Below are 18,635 nucleotides of genomic sequence, written 5' to 3' on the forward strand. Positions count from 1 at the left end.
AGACTGCAAGCCGTGTGACAGAGCTGTTCTCCTGGTTCCCTTACCCTACTGCTCTCCACACGGACACTCTTTCCCAATAAAATCTCTTGCTTTGTCAGCACATGTGTCTCCTCGGACAATTCATTTCCGAGTGTTAGACAAGAGTCTGGTTTCAGGGCCTGGAAGGGGTGCCCCTTCCTACAACACATGTATTATTTTTTAAATTTGAAAATATAAAGGTGCCTGCAAATGTGTCCTCCCAGCCTGCAAAGCATTCTCTGGTCCATCTCAGAAGAAAGGGAGATCTCTGCCTGTCCCATCCTGCCAAGCTCCCAGACTGTGGCTTCTACCTTCTGCTTCTCTTGCTTATCAGCCCGTCTTCCTCACCTCCTGTCACCTGGCTTTGGGCCCAGGTGCCTGGGAAAGAAACAATTTTTTGAGGTCACCATGTGGCCTGCCAACCCAGCAGGCTTTCCATCATGTGACTTGATTTTGTTGAGCAAATTTCACCCACTTTATCTTCAGATTATGTCTCAATGTTTTCCATTCTCCAGATTCTTACTCTCTCAAGATATTTCCCCTCTCTCATCTCTGGCCCCAGAGAAGGCAATGGCACCCCACTCTAGTACTCCTGCCTGGAAAATCCCATGGACGGAGGAGCCTGGTAGGCTGCAGTCCATGGGGTTGCTGAGGGTCCGGCACGACTGAGCGACTTCACTTTCACTTTTCACTTTCATGCACTGGAGAAGGAAATGGCAACCCACTCCAGTGTTCTTGCCTGGAGAATCCCAGGGATGGGGGAGCCTGGTGGGCTGCCATCTATAGGGTCACATAGAGTCAGACACTACTGAAGTGACTTAGCAGCAGCAGCAGCATCTCTGGCCCAGCTCTTACTTTTCCTCAGGAGTCAGAGTAAATGTTTCCAGGTAGCCTTGCCAAACCCCAGTCTCCTCTGCTCCCAGCATTCCCTGTAGAATCAGATCACTCTTGAACCCTGACTCCCATGTGGACCAGAAGTCCTGTGAGGGTTGGGAAGGCATCCACCTGCCTCTGCTATTGACTCATCTACCTGGAAAGATTCCCAATTTACCTGTTTTCAGGCAACTCCTCCTGTATATAGCTTCCAAGTAAATCACTTTAATCATGGCATCCGCAGTTCTAGAACTTGCAATGACTTCCTAGTGCCTACTGAATCAAATCCAGACTCTTCCTCTTGTGTATATTTAATTACATCAAAATTAAAGACTTCTGTTCAATGACATGGACAAAGCTGAGAGAGAGATGACAAAATGGGAAAATATATTTGCAAGGTCCAAAACTAACAAAGGATAGACTCTTTCAGATCTCCTGCAAATCAGCCTCCAAAAAGACATCAATAGAAATATAACACACTGATATAAAAAGACTGTTTACGTAAGAGGAAATGTGAAAGACTAATCATCAAGCGCAGAGATGCTCAAACTCTTTAGTGAGTGACCAGACAAATGCAAATAAAACAACAATGAGATAATACCTCAGTCAGGGTAGGAAAACTCAGACAGCTGGATAACATCAGTCATATGAGAATACAGGAACCTTCTGCTCTGTGTGTGGGAGTGCGCACGGGGGCAGACACTGAGGAGAAAACTATGTCTGTACTTAGTCAAAGGGAGACATATATGTACAGCTTATGACCTAGCAAGTCCACTCCTAGTTTCTACGTATATAACCCAGAGAGATGTCACTGGATCCATAGGTGAACAGGGCTGAGGGTGTGCACCGCAGCACTGCTTGTTGGAAGGGAGTTGGGTGTAGTCAGATGTCCCTCTCTGGGATAGTGGAGAGGCCAAAGTGCGGGGTTGCCCCCACAGCGATGAAAACACCTCAGTGTTCACAGGGCAACCTGACTGGATCTTAAAACCATAATGCTGGGTGAAGGGAGGACCAGCAGAACAAGGCCTAGAACACAGTGCTGGTAATGTATAGAGACCAGTTCAGTTCAGTCGCTCAGTCGTGTCCGACTCTTTGCAACCCCATGGACTGCAGCACACTAGGCTTCCCTGTCCATCACAGCCTTGTTTAACTCAATGAAACTATGAACCATGCCATGTAGGGCCACCCAAGACGGACGGGTCATGGTGGAGAGTTCTAACAAAACACCACTGGAGTCAGGGGAGTGGCAATGGTCCACTGGAGAAGGGAATGGCAAACCACTTCAGTGTTCTTGCCTTGAGAGCCCCATCAACAGTAATGTATAGAGATACACACACTGTGTGGCCAGGCGACTCAAGATGGCTGTTCTCTTGCCTTGGGTACATCCCCTGCCCGACCAGTGCCTGCTTCACTTGCACCCTATTTACATGATTGACCTTCCTACATACTTGCCCCAGAACCCAGCTAGTGATAGCTTATCAAACGGGTGGTGAGGGGCATGCCTCTCTGCTGGTTTCCCTGGTAACTAATGACAAGTGAAGTCGCTCAGTCGTGTCTGACTCTTTGCGACCCCATGGACTGTAGCCCACCACGCTTCTCCATCCATTGGATTTTCCAGGCAAAAGTACTGGAGTGGGTTGCCATTTCCTTCTCCAGAGGATCTCCCCGATCCAGGGATTGAACCCAGGTCTCCTGCATTGTTAGCAAGACGTTTTACTGTCTAAGCCACCAGGGAAGTCCTTAACTAATGACAAACCAGATATCAATTCCCCCCACAATTGGCAATCTCCTCTTCCCCACTGGAACAAAGACTGCAGCCAAGTCTTACTTACTGTCCACTATACATGGTAGGGTATTGCTCTAGGACTTTGCTTCAGACACGTAAGCTCCCCCATCCATTAAACCACTGATGTGCCTATTGCTGACTCCAGACTCCTTCTTTAGACTTGAAGCTGGGCAAGCACAGCATTTGTAGCCCAGAGTAGCAAAAAGCAAAGGAGAAAAGGAAAGTTATAAGCATCTGAATGCAGAGTTCCAAAGAATAGCAAGGAGAGATAAGAAAGCCTTCCTCAGCGATCAATGCAAAGAAATAGAGGAAAACAACAGAATGGGAAAGACTAGAGATCTCTTCAAGAAAATTAGACATACCAAAGTAACATTTTATGAAAAGATGGGCTCGATAAAGGACAGAAATGGTATGGGCCTAACAGAAGCAGAAGATATTAAGAAGAGGTGGCAAGAATACACAGGAGAACTGTACAAAAAAGAGCTTCACGACCCAGATAATCACGATGGTGTGATCACTGACCTAGAGCCAGACATCCTGGAATGTGAAGTCAAGTGGGCCTTAGAAAGCATCACTACAAACAAAGCTAGTGGAGGTGATGGAATTTCAGTTGAGCTATTTCAAATCCTGAAAGATGATGCTGTGAAAGTGCTGCACTCAATATGCCAGCAAATTTGGAAAGCTCAGCAGTGGCCACAGGACTGGAAAAGGTCAGTTTTCATTCCAATTCCAAAGAAAGGCAATGCCAAAGAATGCTCATACTACCGCACAATTGCACTCATCTCACACGCTAGTAAAGTAATGCTCAAAATTCTCCAAGCCAGGCTTCAGCAATACATGAACCATGAACTTCCAGATGTTCAAGCTGGATTCAGAAAAGGCAGAGGAACCAGAGATCAAATTGTCAACATCTGCTGGATCATGGAAAAAGCAAGACAGTTCCAGAAAAACATCTATTTCTGCCTTATTGACCATGCCAAAGCCTTTGACTGTGTGGATCACAATAAACTGTGGGAAATTCTGAAAGAGATGGGAATACGAGACCACTTGACCTGCCTCTTGAGAAACCTGTATGCAGGTCAGGAAGCAGCAGTTAGAACTGGACACGGAACAACAGACTGGTTCCAGATAGGAAAAGGAGTTCGTCAAGGCTGTATATTGTCACCCTGCTTATTTAACTTATATGCAGAGTACATCATGAGAAACGCTGGGCTAGAAGAAGCACAAGCTGGAATCAAGATTGCTGGGAGAAATATCAATAACCTCAGATATGCAGATGACACTACCCTTATGGCAGAAAGTGAAGAGGAACTAAAAAGCCTCTTGATGAAAGTGAAAGAGAAGAGTGAAAAAGTTGGCTTAAAGCTCAACATTCAGAAAACTAAGATCATGGCATCTGGTCCTATCACTTCATGGGAAATAGATGGGGAAACAGTGGAAACAGTGTCAGACTTTATTTTTTTGGGCTCCAAAATCAGTGCAGATGGTGATTGCAGCCATGAAATTAAAATATGCTTACTCCTTGGAAGGAAAGTTATGACCAACCTAGATAGCATATTCAAAAGCTGAGACATTACTTTGCCAACAAAGGTTCGTCTAGTCAAGGCTATGATTTTTCCAGTGGCCATGTATGGATGTGAGAGTTGGACTGTGAAGAAAGCTGAGAGCCAAAGAATTGATGCTTTTGAACTGTGGTGTTGGAGAAGACTCTTGAGAGTCCCTTGGACTACAAGGAGTTCCAACCAGCGCATCCTAGGGGAGATTAGTCCTGGATGTTCATTGGAAGGACTGTTGCTAAAGCTGAAGCTCCAATACTTTGGCCACCTCATGTGAAGAGTTGACTCACTGGAAAAGACCCTGATGCTGGGAGGGATTGGGGACAGGAGGAGAAGGGGACGACAGAGGATGAGATGGCTGGATGGCATCACCGACTCGATGGACATGAGTTTGAGTGATCTCTAGGAGTTGGTGATGGACAGGGAGGCCTGGCGTGCTGAGATTCATGGGGTCGCAACAAGTCGGACACGACTGAGCAACTGAACTGAACTGAGGGTGCAGCCCAACACATACACAAACACACTCACACACACCCCCCAAACCAACTGAAAACAGACACTGAGAAATTTGGTTCTGGATTGGACAGGGATGATGGTGGTGCAGTTGGGCAAGAAAATGTATAATGTTGGGGGGATGCATCGCTGAAAAATATAGGGTAAAATGGCACAATGTATGAAATTTACTTTCTAGTGGTTCAGCAGAGGGGAAAAAGGTGAAACAAATGTGTTGCAGGCAGGGATTGAAGCAAGATTTTAAGGTAAAATCTTGATAAGTTTTGAGTCTGAGAGATGAATATACCGGGGGTTGTACTATTGTCTCTTTTTTTGTGTATGTATTAAACATTTCATAGTAAAACAAAATAGCATCAATTTTGATACATATTTTCAAGACTATGTTCACATAGTCCTTGACGATTCAGTGGTTACGACACCACGCTTCCAGTGCAGGAGGCGCAGTTTTAATCCCTGGTTGGGAACTAAGATCCCACATGCAGCGAGGCAACTAAGCCTGAGCACACACAAGTAGAGAGTCCATGTGCTGCAATGAAGATTCTTTGTGCTGCAACTAAAACCCAACACAGCCATAAAAATAAACAAATTTATTATTTTTTTTAAACCTGCCATGGTTTCCTTTTTTTTTTTTTCAAGTAGAAAATGAAGACAAAGGGGAAGGAAGGACAGAAGAAAGAAAACAAGAGTGATCAATGAAAATCCCATTTGTCCTCAGGAGGATAATTAACTTAACCTTTTGCACCTAAAGTCCAATAGAAGGAGGAGGACTTTCCTGGTGGTCCTGTGGTTAACAATCTGCCTGCCAGATCCCCGTCTGGGATGGTCCCTCATGCCTCGGGGCAACTCGGCCCCTGAGTCCCAGAGCCCCTGCTCTGAAACAAGAGAAGCCACTACAATGAGAAGCCCTCACACCACATCTAGAGAATAGACCCTCCACTCGCTGCAACTAGAGAAAGCCTGCACACAGCAACGAAGACCCAACACAGCCAAAAACAAACAATTAAAAAAAAAACAGAAAGAAATTGATACCCCCTATACCTCTACCACTATGGCATTTTAACTATTTCTGTCTAAGCCTCTCCCCTTCTTCCTGTGCCCACCTTACTTTTCCACCTGGCTGTCACCATGACGGCCACATCACCATATGCCTCCCTTAGAAACAGGAATGCCCTTCTGCTTACTGAGCGCCAGCACTGAGCTAGGACTCACTGGTGTGTAATCTCAATTCATCCTCTCAGAAACATTGTGAGTGAGGTCAGTCCCATGTCCTGGTCTCCATTTTACAGATGCAGAAAACTGAGCCCAGGAATGTGGTTCTTAGCTGGAATTTCAAACAGCGTGGTCTCAGGATCCCGTGACTGTACCAAGCTGATCCAATCGATTCTTCATCATCATCATTATTTTTGAATGAATGAATGTGAAGTCACTTAGTCATGTCCGACTCTTTGCGACCCCATGGACTGTAGCCTACCAGGCTCCTCTATCCATGGGATTTTCCAGGCAAGAGTACTGGAGTGGGGTGCCATTGACTTCTCCAGGGGATCTTCCTAATCCAGGGACTGAACCCGGGTCTTCTGCATTGCAGACAGATGCTTTACCATCTGAGCCACCAGGGAAGCCCATTATTTTTAGGGCCTGCCTAATAGTCCATTATATTGATGTAACTCCCTGTAATTTACTAACAGCCCTCCTACTGCTGAGTATTTGGGCTCTTTCTAGTTTTTTACTTTCATCAACCGTTCTGCAAGGTATAAAGCTTCTGGATTCTGTGGCATTATTCCCTTACCAGGAGTGGGTAAGGGTTAGGTTAGTTTGTGTTCACACAGTAGACCTCATTATGGCAGTTAATTCACGTTGAGGTAGTTTTCCTGAGAGGAAGTGCAGGCATGGGGGCAGGGCATCTGTGAGGAGAGAAGGCAGGAAATGTAGGGGGTGGGGTGGGTGAGGTCTCGGGCCAGGCAGAAAGTTGGCTCCTGATTGATTTTTGTGGTATTCCCGTTGTGGGGGTGGGGGTGGGTCTCTGGCAAGCCCCAGGGACTGGGCAGGCCTGTGGGACCTGAAGCTGCTGTGTGTTGGAGAGGAGTGCCTGTGACCACTATCCCTGGGGTCACAGCAGCACTCTGGCCCTTTGGCAGCCGCTCTGGCCAGCCTGGGAGGAGTCAGCTGGGGATAGGCAGCATGTAAATATAGATCCGGGGAAGGAAGCCAGGCGGCCCAACCCTGCGCTGACCTCTCTTGGGAAGGTTGGAGGGCTGTGGGGGTGGGGTGGGGAGGGATTATGTCTTAGCATCTTCCTTTCCAGGGATGGGTAACCCCTGACCCAGCAGCCCTCTGGAATTGCTGGAAGTGGCTGGGGGAGGGGAGGGGACAGAGCCTCCACGGGGATCACAGTTGGGGGCTAGTGAGAAGGTGGTCAAGAGATGCTGTTCTTCTATGACCCATGGCAAATTGCATTTTCTCTCTGGCATTTTTTTTTTTTTCTTTTCTTTTTCTTTTTATTTATTTGGTGCTCTGGGTCTCAGTTGTGACACGCAGGATCTAGTTCTCTGAGCAGGGATCAAACTTGGACCCCCCTGTATTGGGAGCTAGGAGTCTTAGCCACTGGACCACCAGGGGAGTCTCTCTCTGGAAATTTCCCTTAGAGGTGCTGTCCAGCCTGATGAGTCCCAGCTAGGAGGCTAACAGGCCCAAAGGGACTTGGGGTTCACTGTTCAAGGGGCAGAGGGCAAGGCCCCTGGAAAGTCCCTCTCCCCACCTCCATGGGTCTTGCTTATTTTGCAGAGGCGGGCTATCGGGGCATAAACTTGTCTTCCTTTGCTCTTTCACTCCCTCACTGGGTGCTGGCCCTCCCCACCAGCCCTGCCTCTCCCCTAACTCTAGTGCCACTCCCCTCCCCCAGCCCAGCCCACCTTGCCCCCCTCCCCCCTCCTCCCAGGGCCACAGCCCTGCCCCAGCTCCACAGCATATATTCCTTGTCGACCTCATCCAGCCCAGATCCCTGGGACTCCCCCAGCTCTGGGAGGGGAATTCCAGCACAGTCTTCACTCTACCATATATGCATTTATTAGTAAAACCTATTTCCCACCATCAAGGGGAAGGATGCTAGCAGAGTGACTTTTTCCACTTGGCAGTGATCAAGGAGCAGAGGGTGGGAACAGGGACATCCCATTCAGAATAACAAGACCAGTGGCTAACTGTGCCAAACTCTTGCTTAGGGGTCTGCGCTAAGCAATCACTTTACAGGCACTGTCTCCTTTAATCCTTATAATGATCCTACAAAGTAGGTACCATTATCGTCCCCATTTTACAGATGAGAAAACTGAGGCATAGAACAGTGAAGTGGTGGGAAGCAGCTGTCAGCCTTCAAGAGGTACCCGAGAGTCCTCTCTTAGCCTCCTGTCTTTTCTGTCACACCCGGATCCCCAGTTTCAACCATCTCTCACTGCTTCCAGTTCTTTCAACTCTTTATATTTTTCTTTTGTAAAAAAAAAAAAAAAAAAGATTTTGCCCATATTCTGCAGCTACCACTGTCTCCTACCCCAGTTGGTCGAATTGGGATTCTCTCCAAGATTTGGTTCAAGTGGAGTTGAGGACAGCGGGCCTTTAATCAGGGTATGTGTGTATGCGTGTACATGTGCGTAGGTGAAGTACAATGAAAGCTCTGAGAATATACAAGGTATAAATTACAAACCTCCCTCTCTCCCCTTTCCCATCTCCTCCCTATCTTCTCGTCCTCTTCCCACCCGCCTCCAAATCAAGAAGACTGTACACTGCCCCCACCCCCAACCCCAGGGCAAGGTCTTGTCTCAGTAACCTCTGTGGCCACAGGGTCCAGGGCCTTTGGTATATGTTTGTGGAATGAATGAATGAGTGAATGAATGAGAGCATGGGAGAGAGAGCAAGTACTCAGGAGTCCTGAGTCCCAGCCCTGACTTTATCCTCACCTGATCCTTGCTGTTACCAAGATACCTCCTCCGCCCAGAGGAAGAGGGTCCCAGTACGAGCGGAGAAGGGGAAGAGAGGGACCAGCAGGCACATCTCTAAGCCTGGAAAGGTGGCTGACTGAAGTAGACTCTGGTCTCAGAGGTCAAATTCCAGCTGCATGGCTCAGGAGCTGGGTAACCTTGGGCAGGCTTGAAGAGTGATGACTATTGTCTAATAGTCTGTTCAGATTTTACAGAGCCCTTTTTTCACATTTATCTTTGGTGCTCAGAGACCATCCTGTAATGTGGGTAGGATTATCAATATACCCACTTTACAGATAAGGAAGCAGAGGCTGGAGAGATCCAGGGACTTCCCCAGGGTTATATAGCAAGCAGGATTTTGAATCCCCCCCCACCCCCCACCAACTCCCACCTTGTTACTGCCGCTGTCTGTGCCTTGAGGAGGTAGGACTTAGATTTCAGTCTTCCAGGCCAGGACCCTCAGGTAGCAGTGTGGCCCAGGAGGGGCTGCACAGCGAATCCTCTACTTTGGGCCCCACTGGTCATTTCCATCCAGAAAAGCCAGTCTACCCTTCATGCAAAGCTTCCTAGACACCCCTTCCTTCCCCGACCCATGTCCCCGGGACTTCAACTGCTGCCCACCGGGCACCTGGGAGTCCATGAGGTGCCCAGGAACTTCTGCTTTTCTTGGGAGAACGGGGAAGTGCAATGGTGGAGGGGGCTCTGGGGCCCACGCTCTCCCCTCACACAGGCATGGCCACCTCATCGTATTCATCCTGACCATTCTGCTCATCCAAGTTCAGTTTGACATCATCAGCATCCAGCTGTGGGAAGAAGGAAGGACAGAGGGTGAGCGGCTGAGGGGCCACGTGAGCCCTCCCCACTGCACGGAGGCGCTTCTGGAGTCAGCAGAGCCTGTCTCTCCCTGAACCTGGGTCAAGTCTCCCATCCTGTCCTTTCATCCCCTAGGGATGGTCTAAATGAGGAGTTTCCTCAGGGTTAGGAACGCCCGGGAATCTGGTCCCTGGTGGGGGAGGGCCTCCAGAAGGCAGGCAGGAGACCCCTTCATGTGGGCAGTGCTGCAGTGACCTGTGTCACGTCGTGGAAGCATTCTGGGAGGAGTGACTGGCCAGATGGTTTGGAAGACCAAGGGCTAACCGCTCAGTGGTCAGGACAACCCACAAGCAACGCATCCCGTGAGCCTCCTAGCCCTCTCACCAGCCCTGTCACTGTTCCTCTCTTTCCAGGGGAGGATGCCTGAGGTACAGAGCAACGAGGCCACTTGCTCCAGGTCACCCCCCAGGACATGGCAGGGCTGGGATGAGGAGGCAGGCAGGATACCCAGGCCTTGATCATGGCGCTCTTCTGCCTTCCTTAGTTCCTAGACCCCTCCCCCTCCCACATTCTCCCAGCGCCACTGATGACCCCTCTCTGCCCTCTGCCTGGAGTTGTGCCCTCTGGTCAGAGGGAATGCGTGAGGAAGACAGGGGTGGAAGCAGAGACTCACAAGCTTGAGCTCCATGTCCCGGAAAATGAATGGTAGCAGGAAGCGGCGTAGGGGCACCGTGAGGATGAGGACGAAGGGGAGGGCCAGTGAGATTTGTTTGATGCTCCTCACTACCCACAGCACCACCAGGCAGACAATCTGGGTGATCGTGAACAAGTGCATGCGCCAGGTTTTCACCTGCGGGCAGAGGCTGGGGTCATCGCCTGCCCGGCCTGGGCACCCAGACCCCCCACCCCACCCCACCCCAACCTGGGCATCCAAGACAGCCGCATACCCTCCTGGCGTAGGGCACTTCTGGATAGTACTTGCGCGGCTTCAACAAAAGCAAGACGCGGTCAAACAACTGGATGCCACTGAGGGATGTGACCCCCATGTAGAGGAAGATGCCGAAGAGCACCGCCAGGGGGATGTGGCGGAGGACGGGTCCCATGAGGATGGACACGCCTGCGGGGAGAACCACGCGCTCTTAGCCCCCAAGGATCAAGGATCGGCACCAGCAGGGGCTGAGGAACGAAATCACAGGGATTATATGGAACTCCTTCTGTGGATCCTCTTTTTTTTTTTTGGCCATGCCACATGGCTTGTGAAATCTCAGTTCCTCTACCAGGGACTTGAGCCTGAGCCCACAGCCATGAGAGTGCCGAGTCCTAATCACTCGATGGCCAGGGAACTCCCTAGATCCTATTGATAGATGTTATCCCCATTTTACAGGTGAGGAAACAGACGCAGAGAGGGGAAGCAACTTACCTAAGGCTACACAGCTACTAAGTGCAGAGCAGGGAGACAAACTCCTGCCTGCCTGAGTCATAGCCTACTCCTTTAATCGAGGGAGTTACGGAGGTCAGAGAAGCCCACCTTTCCTCCTACCCCAGTCCAGAATGCCTCCATCACCCTCCACCTACCCAAATCCCAGGTCTCCTCCAGCTAACATCAACTTCGCCTCCTTCAGGAAGCTTCCCTGGCCTCTCCAACAGTGACCATGGCGCTGCCCACACACGGAGCCCGTTGGACTCTGGGCTGCTCCAGAACTCAGACCCCTGACCCTCTGTCTTCACCTCAACCATCCCCTGCTCCAGGAGCCCTGCTTTTTGTATCAGTCACAGAGTGGCTGAGCTGGGGAGACCTCGGGCATCTAATGAACCCTCTCTTGGTGCAGACAGAGAAACTTGAGGCCCAGAGATGAGATGGGATGCCTGGTCAGCAGCCAGTCAGGGCTGGAATCACAGGTCATTGAACTGTTGGCGAAGCTCTGACTGCAGGGTCTTGTCTAGAGAAGTTTCTAGCAAGTGGTCCCCCCACATGCCCTGCACAAATGCCCATCTCAGTGCCTGGGGTATTTCCTCCAGAATTCCCTCATGTGAATAATTGACTCTAGGAAGATGTGGGCAGTGGGTGTTTGGGGAGACCTGGCTGCAGGGCCAGGACTGGAGGGACACTGGATGCTAAGGGGCAGAGCCAGCAGGGTGGTGGAAAGTTTGGAGAGTGTGGCCAGTCTTCACTCACCCACGAGCACAGCGACCAGAAGTCCACTGATCCGCTGTTCCTTGACTCCCTGAATCTGGGATACAGCCCCTGGAGTGCTGTCCTTGCTCATGACAGTGAGGGCATTGGCATGGGTGACAGTGCGCACCGTAGTGGCGCTGAGCCAGGGCATCCCAAAGATGGCACCCACCCCACCCATGCCTATGATCAGCAGCAGGTCCAGGTGGAAGCCAGAGCCCTTGACCATCTTGCGCTCCGGTTTACTGATGATCAGCCTGGGGGTGTGGAAGGTGGGGAGTAAGCAGGGCTCTCCTTCACCCCAACCGCCCTTCACCCCTCTTTTCTTCCCCAGACTTGGGTCCCTCTACTTTAGTTTGTCCTTCGTTGCCCTTCTCCCTTGGAGTTCCATGCTCCACCCCTCAACCCCCACCCCGTCTTGACAGTAGAGACTCTAAGAGCAGAAAGGTCTTCCTCATCGCCACAAACACCCGCCAGCAGTTCTACTCAGAAACTGAAGAAGCGTACACTTCAGAAAACCTCACCAGTGCAGGCCCTTTCCAAGATCCAGCACCTAATTTTACAGTTTTCATTTTATATTCTTTTTCTTAAAAAGCACCCCTCAAATAATGTCATGTCAGGTCCCACAAAATCTGGACCTGCCCCTGCCCGCCCATCATTCCTCTGAGCGCTTAGTCCCTTGTCTGCTTGGAGCTTGTCCCTTTCTCTGCCTCCGACCCTCCCAGGCCCCATCCCACCCTGGCTCTTACGTGGTGATCTGGGACTCAAGGAAGATGAGAATAAAGACCAGCAGGGCAGGCAGGGCAGAAGCAAACATCATCCAGATGGGAAATTCGACACGTATGCCTAGTGGGTGGATAAGCCAGTCTCGCTCCGTGGGGTTAGATACAGAGAGGCCTTCAGGTACACTGAGTTTCTGTGGGATGAGAATGCTGGTGAGAACACTTGGGGGTAGGAGGATGGGGAAAGGTGGGGACCGAAGGAGCCAGGGTCCTGGGCACTTGGGAACTTACTTATATTGAGCATCTACTTTGTACTCCATAACTGCACTAGGCCCTTTACATACATTTTCTCATTCCCTACTTTATGGATGAGGAAACAGGATCAGAGAAGTTATGTAGCTGGCTCTGCATCGCACAGCTATTTGGTGGCAAAACTGAGATTCAAAGTCAGGACAGCCTGGGCTCCAAAGCAGATCCTTTCCTATCACCCTGGATTAAGAAGTAAAAGGAGGCCACCTGACCCAGGCCCTTGCTGCAGCCAGAGGGGTCCTGAGGGGCTGTGGGAAGAACACGGGGCTCCCAGGGGAGGCAGGGATAGGGGACGGGTAGTTCTAGCTGGCTTCAGGTGTGGGAAAGCGGTTTGGGGGAGGGGGCATGCTGGGGGAACGAAATAAAGTGGCGGGGTGGGGAGAGAGGGTCACCTGGGTGTAGGTGTCCTGGATGAGGGCATCCACCATGACCATGATCAGGATAGAGATAGGAACCCCGAAGTCCCCAATGAATCGTCGCAGCTGAGGGCAGGTGGAGGGGCCAGCGGTCAGTGCCCAGTGGCGTCCCACCTCCCACCTTCCACGTGGCCCCACTCCTGCCCCATCTTCACCAGGAGGCACCCACTCTTCTCAGGGGGTCCATCAACATCTAATGACCTGTCCTGTGCCTCTACATACCTGCCTCCTTTCTTGTCCCCCTGGCCCAGCTGCACCCTGGCCCCACAGCTTCTCCACCCCCTTCAAAGAACTATCCTTGGCTCCCCACTTGGGTCCTCAGCCTGGATGTGCTGAGAAAGGGATTGTCTCAAGGGTAAAATCCTACGTGATGAGGGGGCCAGCAGAGCTTGGAATTGGAAATGGGAATCTAGGGTAAGAAGGGGAAATGATGGCACTGGGAAAGCTGAGGCGAGTGCCTTGGAGTTGGATGAGGCAGTAAAAGCAAGGACAGGTGGGGAGGGTGTGCTGACCTTGCCAGGGAAGTAGGAGCTGTTCTTGAACTTGCGCAGCATCATGGCGAGGAAGAAGGTACCAGCCATGAGCACAAGAGAGAGGAGGGCTGTGTTGGGCAGGGCGGCCTGAGGTTTGGGTGTTGTCAGCACATCGTGGTCATAGTTCTTCTGCAGTGGATGATCCTGGAAGATCTGCAGCAGAAAACCAAGGCATCCTGTTCCTTCCCATCCATCCATTCTCCAACCATCATTTATCTATCCATCATCCATCCCATGCATCTCTGTATTCACCATTTATCTCTCTATTCAGCATCCATTCACCAATCCATCATCCATCTACCTATCTTATTCCTCAGTTGTCATGGAAACAGAGAGGCAATGGATTCCACAGCTTGGTTTTCAGGACTGAGGACCAATCTAGGCTTGGGTGGGGCAGACCATGGAGGAAATGAGTCTGTGTGTGTGTGTGTGTGTGTGTACATGCAAGCAGGGCCTGGGAACCATGAGAAGGCTGGAGGGCAGGAAACAAGTGCCAAGGAAGTTTCTAAAAAGACTTGGGCTCCAAAGACTTGAAAACTGAAATACCCATCAACCAGCAGAATCAGGGGTAGACGTAAAGTGTTCACCCTTCCTCCATATAAAATGGAGACCCAGAAGTAGGCATAGTTCAAGGTGACAGAGCTGAGGAGGCGGGGCACGTGCTCTGCAGGCCCTATGGTTCTTAAGGGCGATAGCAGGAGAGGGAGCGGCAGGGTGGGGCTCCAGAGCCCCCAGGACCTCTGCTACCATGCCATGCCTACTCGCTCCAACATTCAGTCTCACACACGTGAAAGTGCTAAGTCGTGGCCAGCTCTTTGTGACCCTATGGACTGTAACCCACCAGGCTCCTCTGTCCATGGAATTCTCTAGGTAAGAATACTGGAGTGGGTGGCCATTCCCTTCTCCAGGGGATCTTCCCAACCCAGGAATCAAACCTGGGTTTCCTGCATTGCAGGCAAATTCTTGACCATCTGAGCCTCCAGGGAAGCCCATTAGTCACTGTCTGTGATTATACACATGGGCCGTTGCATGCAGAAGGGCCCTCTCATGCACAGTCATGGTGAGAATACCAGCCCACAGACAGCTGGTGTCAACATGGATGTGGTCACAGTCACATTCCGTGAAAACATGGCCACATAAATGCCAAATAGACACTAGTGCAATGACACCCACAGTCACATAGCTTGTGCACAGTCACACACACACACACACAGACGCTCACGCCTCTAACACTCCTGCAGCCCTCACCGTGACCAGCTTGTAGAAGGTCTCATAGATGAAGATGAGGGAGATGAGGAAGGAGAAAATCTCCTGGGTGTAGCGGGAGATGAAGCGGACCAGAAAGCTGCCCTCGAAGGCCACCACCAGCACCACCAGCAGGATGAGCCAGAAGCCAATCCACACACGGCCCACAATGTACTCCAGGTTGTTAGTCTGGCAGAACTGTAGGGTGGTCAGAGGGAGCTGGGGTCAGACACATGGGCCCAGGCACCATGTGTTAAGCAGGTGGGGCTGGGGGCCAGTTACAGGGTCACAGTGGGGCCAGAATACAGTTACCGAGTAGAAGGCTTCCTCAAACACAAGCAGGGGTCCTGAGAAGCCCAACACGAGCAGGGGCTGAGCCCCCAGCAGGGAGAAGATGATGCCCTGCAACGCAGTGGAGAGGAGCAGTTCCGACACCCCTATCATATTCTCGGTCTTGTCTCCTGTGGGTGGAGGTGTGGTCAAGGTCAAGATCATTTCACGGGTAAGCTGACATAGGGGTCCAAGGTGTCAGATCGGGGCAAAATCAGGGCTGATACGTAGGCCAGAGGGTCAGAGGTGAGGGTTAGTGGGACACATGGAGACACTGACCCAGGAGGCCGCCGAAGGTGATGGCGGGGGTCAGGGCGGCAAAGTAGATGAAGATGATGGCAGACAGGACCTGGGGGCTCAAGGCATCTGTGATGTCACTCAGGTAGCGGGGGTAGCGGCGCCGGATGTCACGCACCAGTCCCCCGAAGAGCTTGCCTGTCCGTTGCAGAGGGTCTTCTGGGGTGTCCCCTGGACCTTTCTTCACATCTGTAGTGGAGACCATGTCACAGAGGATTGAAGGGGGAGGTGAGGGGAGAGGGGAATCGAGGAGGAGATGCCTGATGGGAATGGGGTCATCTGGGAGGCTGGAAGGGATGAGGACAGGGAGAGGGGAGCCAGGGGCTCACAGGGCTATGCTGGGGGTCTGGGGGCTCAAAAAAACTTGGGCTGGGCAGGGCAGGGCAGGTACCTAGGTCCTTGAAGATACTGGGGTCGGGCTTGGCAGGGCTGGGCAGGTAGCGTCTTCTCAGCAGCTCTTTCTGCACAGGCACCAGACTGAGCAGGGCCTTCTCAGAAGGGGCATCCAAGGGAGGCAGCACCAGACTGCAGTCAAGAAAGCCCTCCAGGGACTGGACCAGCGTCTCCTTGCTCTGGGCTAGGTATGCGTCATTCCAGAACACCTGAGGGCAGGAGAGAAGGTCAGAGCCACTAGGACCTGCTGGATTCAGGTCCACAGGAGTCCACAGCCAAGGCCTCTGGGGATCAGAATCCTTTCACCCAGCTCCTGCCAGCTGAGATCTGCTTTTCCTGCCCTGTCCTTCCACCCATCCACTCTCTACTGAGAAAGGGTAGACAGGGCCCTCAGTGGGGAAAGCAGAAAGAACTAAAGTGAACCAAGTGGCTTGTAGCAGACCAGATGGAACAAGAGCAGACCAGGCCAGCCCTAACCAGGTAGAACCAAGACAGAGAGGGCCAGACTAAACCAGGCCTGATCAGGCAGGGCTAGGCCAGAACACGGGCCTGGACCCCCCTGAGCAGACAGGATAGATCCAACGGAACGGGCCAAACTAGTGATGTTAAAGTAAGCCACACCTCCCCTGCCACCCAGGGCCCCCGGCTCCCCCCGCCCTCACTGGCCCCTCCTCACCCTCTCCGACATGAGGGTGGCGGCAGCTCTGCCCAGCTGGGTGTAGTTGATGTTGGGGCCCTCGGGTCCCAGCAACACAATGAGAAAGCGCACAGGCACTGCCGGCTCCTCTGACCCCTCTGGCTTTGGCTCCGACTCCATCGGCTCCTTTAACCTCACAAAGCCCAGCACTGGCCGCTTTAGGAACCTGGCACAGCCTGGCAGGTGGACAAAATGGGGTGCTGAGGCCCGTGGGGGAGGTGGGGGGCATGGGGCAGTGCTGGTGAGGTTCAGGCTTATGGAGGGGCAGGAGGTGGAAGCAGGTAGTATGCAGGGATGAGGGAAGGAGCCCACTGGCCACTTACCCACAAGCACCAGGGTGGCCTCCCAGTCCTGGGGACTCTTTCCCAGAATTTCAGGTGCGTGCCCTCTTGTGCTACCCTCTCCCTGTTGGGAGGAGGTGGTGAGTAGAGTCCTCGGCCACTGCGGACCCTGGACACCCGAGTGTCCCACCCCCTTTCCCCCACCCGCTCTCATTTAGAACCACATTCAGGTTGAGGGCCTTCCGGCTCTCCTCACATGGCCTCGGCACAGCCTCACCTGTTCACAGAAGAGCTCTGTCTCCAGTGACGGATGCTGTGGGAGCAGAGGCTCCGAAGGGTCCCCAGAATGTGTCACAACCACAGGCTTCACACCCCCCAGGGCCTCCATGTCGCTGGCGTGGCTGCAGGGCACACAGTGGACATGGGCTGAGTAGGCTGCTCAGGCCGGGCTGTTAGCAGAGTGGAGACTGGGACTCACTAGCGTCAGACTAGAGAGACCTAGGGGTGGAAGGAGAATCGGCCTCCTCCGAAGGATGTTGTGGTTGTAAGCGGGTGGCCTCAGTCTGAACTGACTAGGTAGAGCCAGAAGAATGGATAGAGGGAGGGACTTTAAGAGTCTGTCCCCCTGGGGACCAGTGGCCCCCAAAACTGAGCATGGAGACATGGTCACTGCCTGAAAGGTGTCGGAGGCAGGAGCCATGGTGCAAGAAAAGTGGGACCCAGCCTGGTGGGGAGGGGCTCCCGCAGAGATCTTGGGGCAGGTGGGCTGGGGAGATAGGCCCTGTGGGTGTGGGGTCCAGGGCCCAGCAGGCAGGGGCACCTGTGTTTCAGCAGCAGGACCCGGAGCAGATTGTCTTGGTCGTCTGGCTGGATCTGCCCCTCGAAGGTAAACCTGTCCAGCAACTGGTTGGCCACTTCAGCCAGGGATTTCCCTGGCAGATCCAGAAGGACAGTACCTGCAGGCAGTGGAGGGGTGAGGTGGCTGGCCCTGCCCCGCCCCCCTCCCCCCAGCAGGCTTTACATGCAGAGCTGCAGAGGGTTCACCCACCCTTGGCGAAGGCTTTCTGAAGCTCCAAGAGGCTCCAGAAGTTGAGGTAAGGCAGGTGGGGGCGGCCCCAGTTCCCGTCTTTGCCCAGGTTCTCCTCCAGCCCCACCCAGCGTGCTGTTTCCATCCATTGTATCTCTTGGTTCTTTTCATCCATCACCAGTTCCCGCAGCTGCACGCACACCTGCGGCCCCACAGGCTTGAATTAGTTCCTCAGGCCCAGGGCAGGGCTGTGGGGGGCACTGGAAGCCCAGGGCACGGTGGGCACTTGGCAGGCCCTGAGGGGTATTTGTCAGAGGCCCAGGGTCCTGGGGCACTCAGGACAGAGGCTGAGCTCAGAGGGGACCGTCAGGGGCTACAACCTGGGGGTGTAGAGTAAGATGTGACACGTGGGGAGATGCTTGAGGGTCCCCCACCTCTGCCTCTGTTCCCCAACTTCCTGACCAGGCCCTTCCCCCCATTTCAGAGGCATTTGAAGATACTCAAAAGGGGTGCTAGAGTGGGCTTGGGAGAGGAGAGGAAAGCCTTGGGACCCGCTGGGTCCGTCTCTTGCCTCTAAGATTTCTGTGTGGGCTCGGCGTGCCCTTGGGTTTCCATGAGGCCAGGGGCCCACTCTCAGGGGCCTAGCTGAGGGCAGACCCAATTTCCTAACTGGCTACACAGTCTGGTG

General features: G+C 52.5%; 1 protein-coding gene across 1 annotated transcript; it reads right to left on the reverse strand.

Moving 5' to 3' along the window:
• Window positions 1-9,433: 9,433 nt before the first annotated feature.
• On the reverse strand, window positions 9,434-18,137 carry SLC4A1 (solute carrier family 4 member 1 (Diego blood group)). Its single transcript, XM_019980730.2, has 16 exons — window positions 17,969-18,137; window positions 17,741-17,876; window positions 17,198-17,321; window positions 16,963-17,044; window positions 16,619-16,815; window positions 15,941-16,151; window positions 15,532-15,738; window positions 15,235-15,383; window positions 14,926-15,120; window positions 13,657-13,830; window positions 13,121-13,210; window positions 12,447-12,613; window positions 11,701-11,954; window positions 10,472-10,641; window positions 10,198-10,374; window positions 9,434-9,514 (listed from the first exon to the last, which is right to left on the reverse strand). Exons 1-16 carry the CDS (start codon window positions 18,120-18,122, stop codon window positions 9,434-9,436), a joined length of 2,568 nt encoding a protein of 855 aa, XP_019836289.2. The 5' UTR covers window positions 18,123-18,137.
• Between the last annotated feature and the right edge of the window lie 498 nt (window positions 18,138-18,635).

This window comes from Bos indicus, chromosome 19 (genome assembly GCF_029378745.1).
Source record: "Bos indicus isolate NIAB-ARS_2022 breed Sahiwal x Tharparkar chromosome 19, NIAB-ARS_B.indTharparkar_mat_pri_1.0, whole genome shotgun sequence".
Lineage (NCBI taxonomy): Eukaryota > Metazoa > Chordata > Mammalia > Artiodactyla > Bovidae > Bos > Bos indicus.

What these genes read in the sequence shown, in the direction of transcription:
- SLC4A1 (XM_019980730.2), bottom strand. Translation starts at nt 18,122, where the DNA reads ATGGATGAAAAGAACCAAGAGATACAATGGATGGAAACAGCACGCTGG. An exon ending in CACCTTCGGCGGCCTCCTGG is followed by an intron (nt 15,384 to 15,531) that starts GTCAGTGTCTCC and finishes CTCCACCCACAG; the next exon opens with GAGACAAGACCGAGAATATG. An exon ending in TCTGGTCGCTGTGCTCGTGG is followed by an intron (nt 10,642 to 11,700) that starts GTGAGTGAAGAC and finishes TTCTCCCCGCAG; the next exon opens with GCGTGTCCATCCTCATGGGA.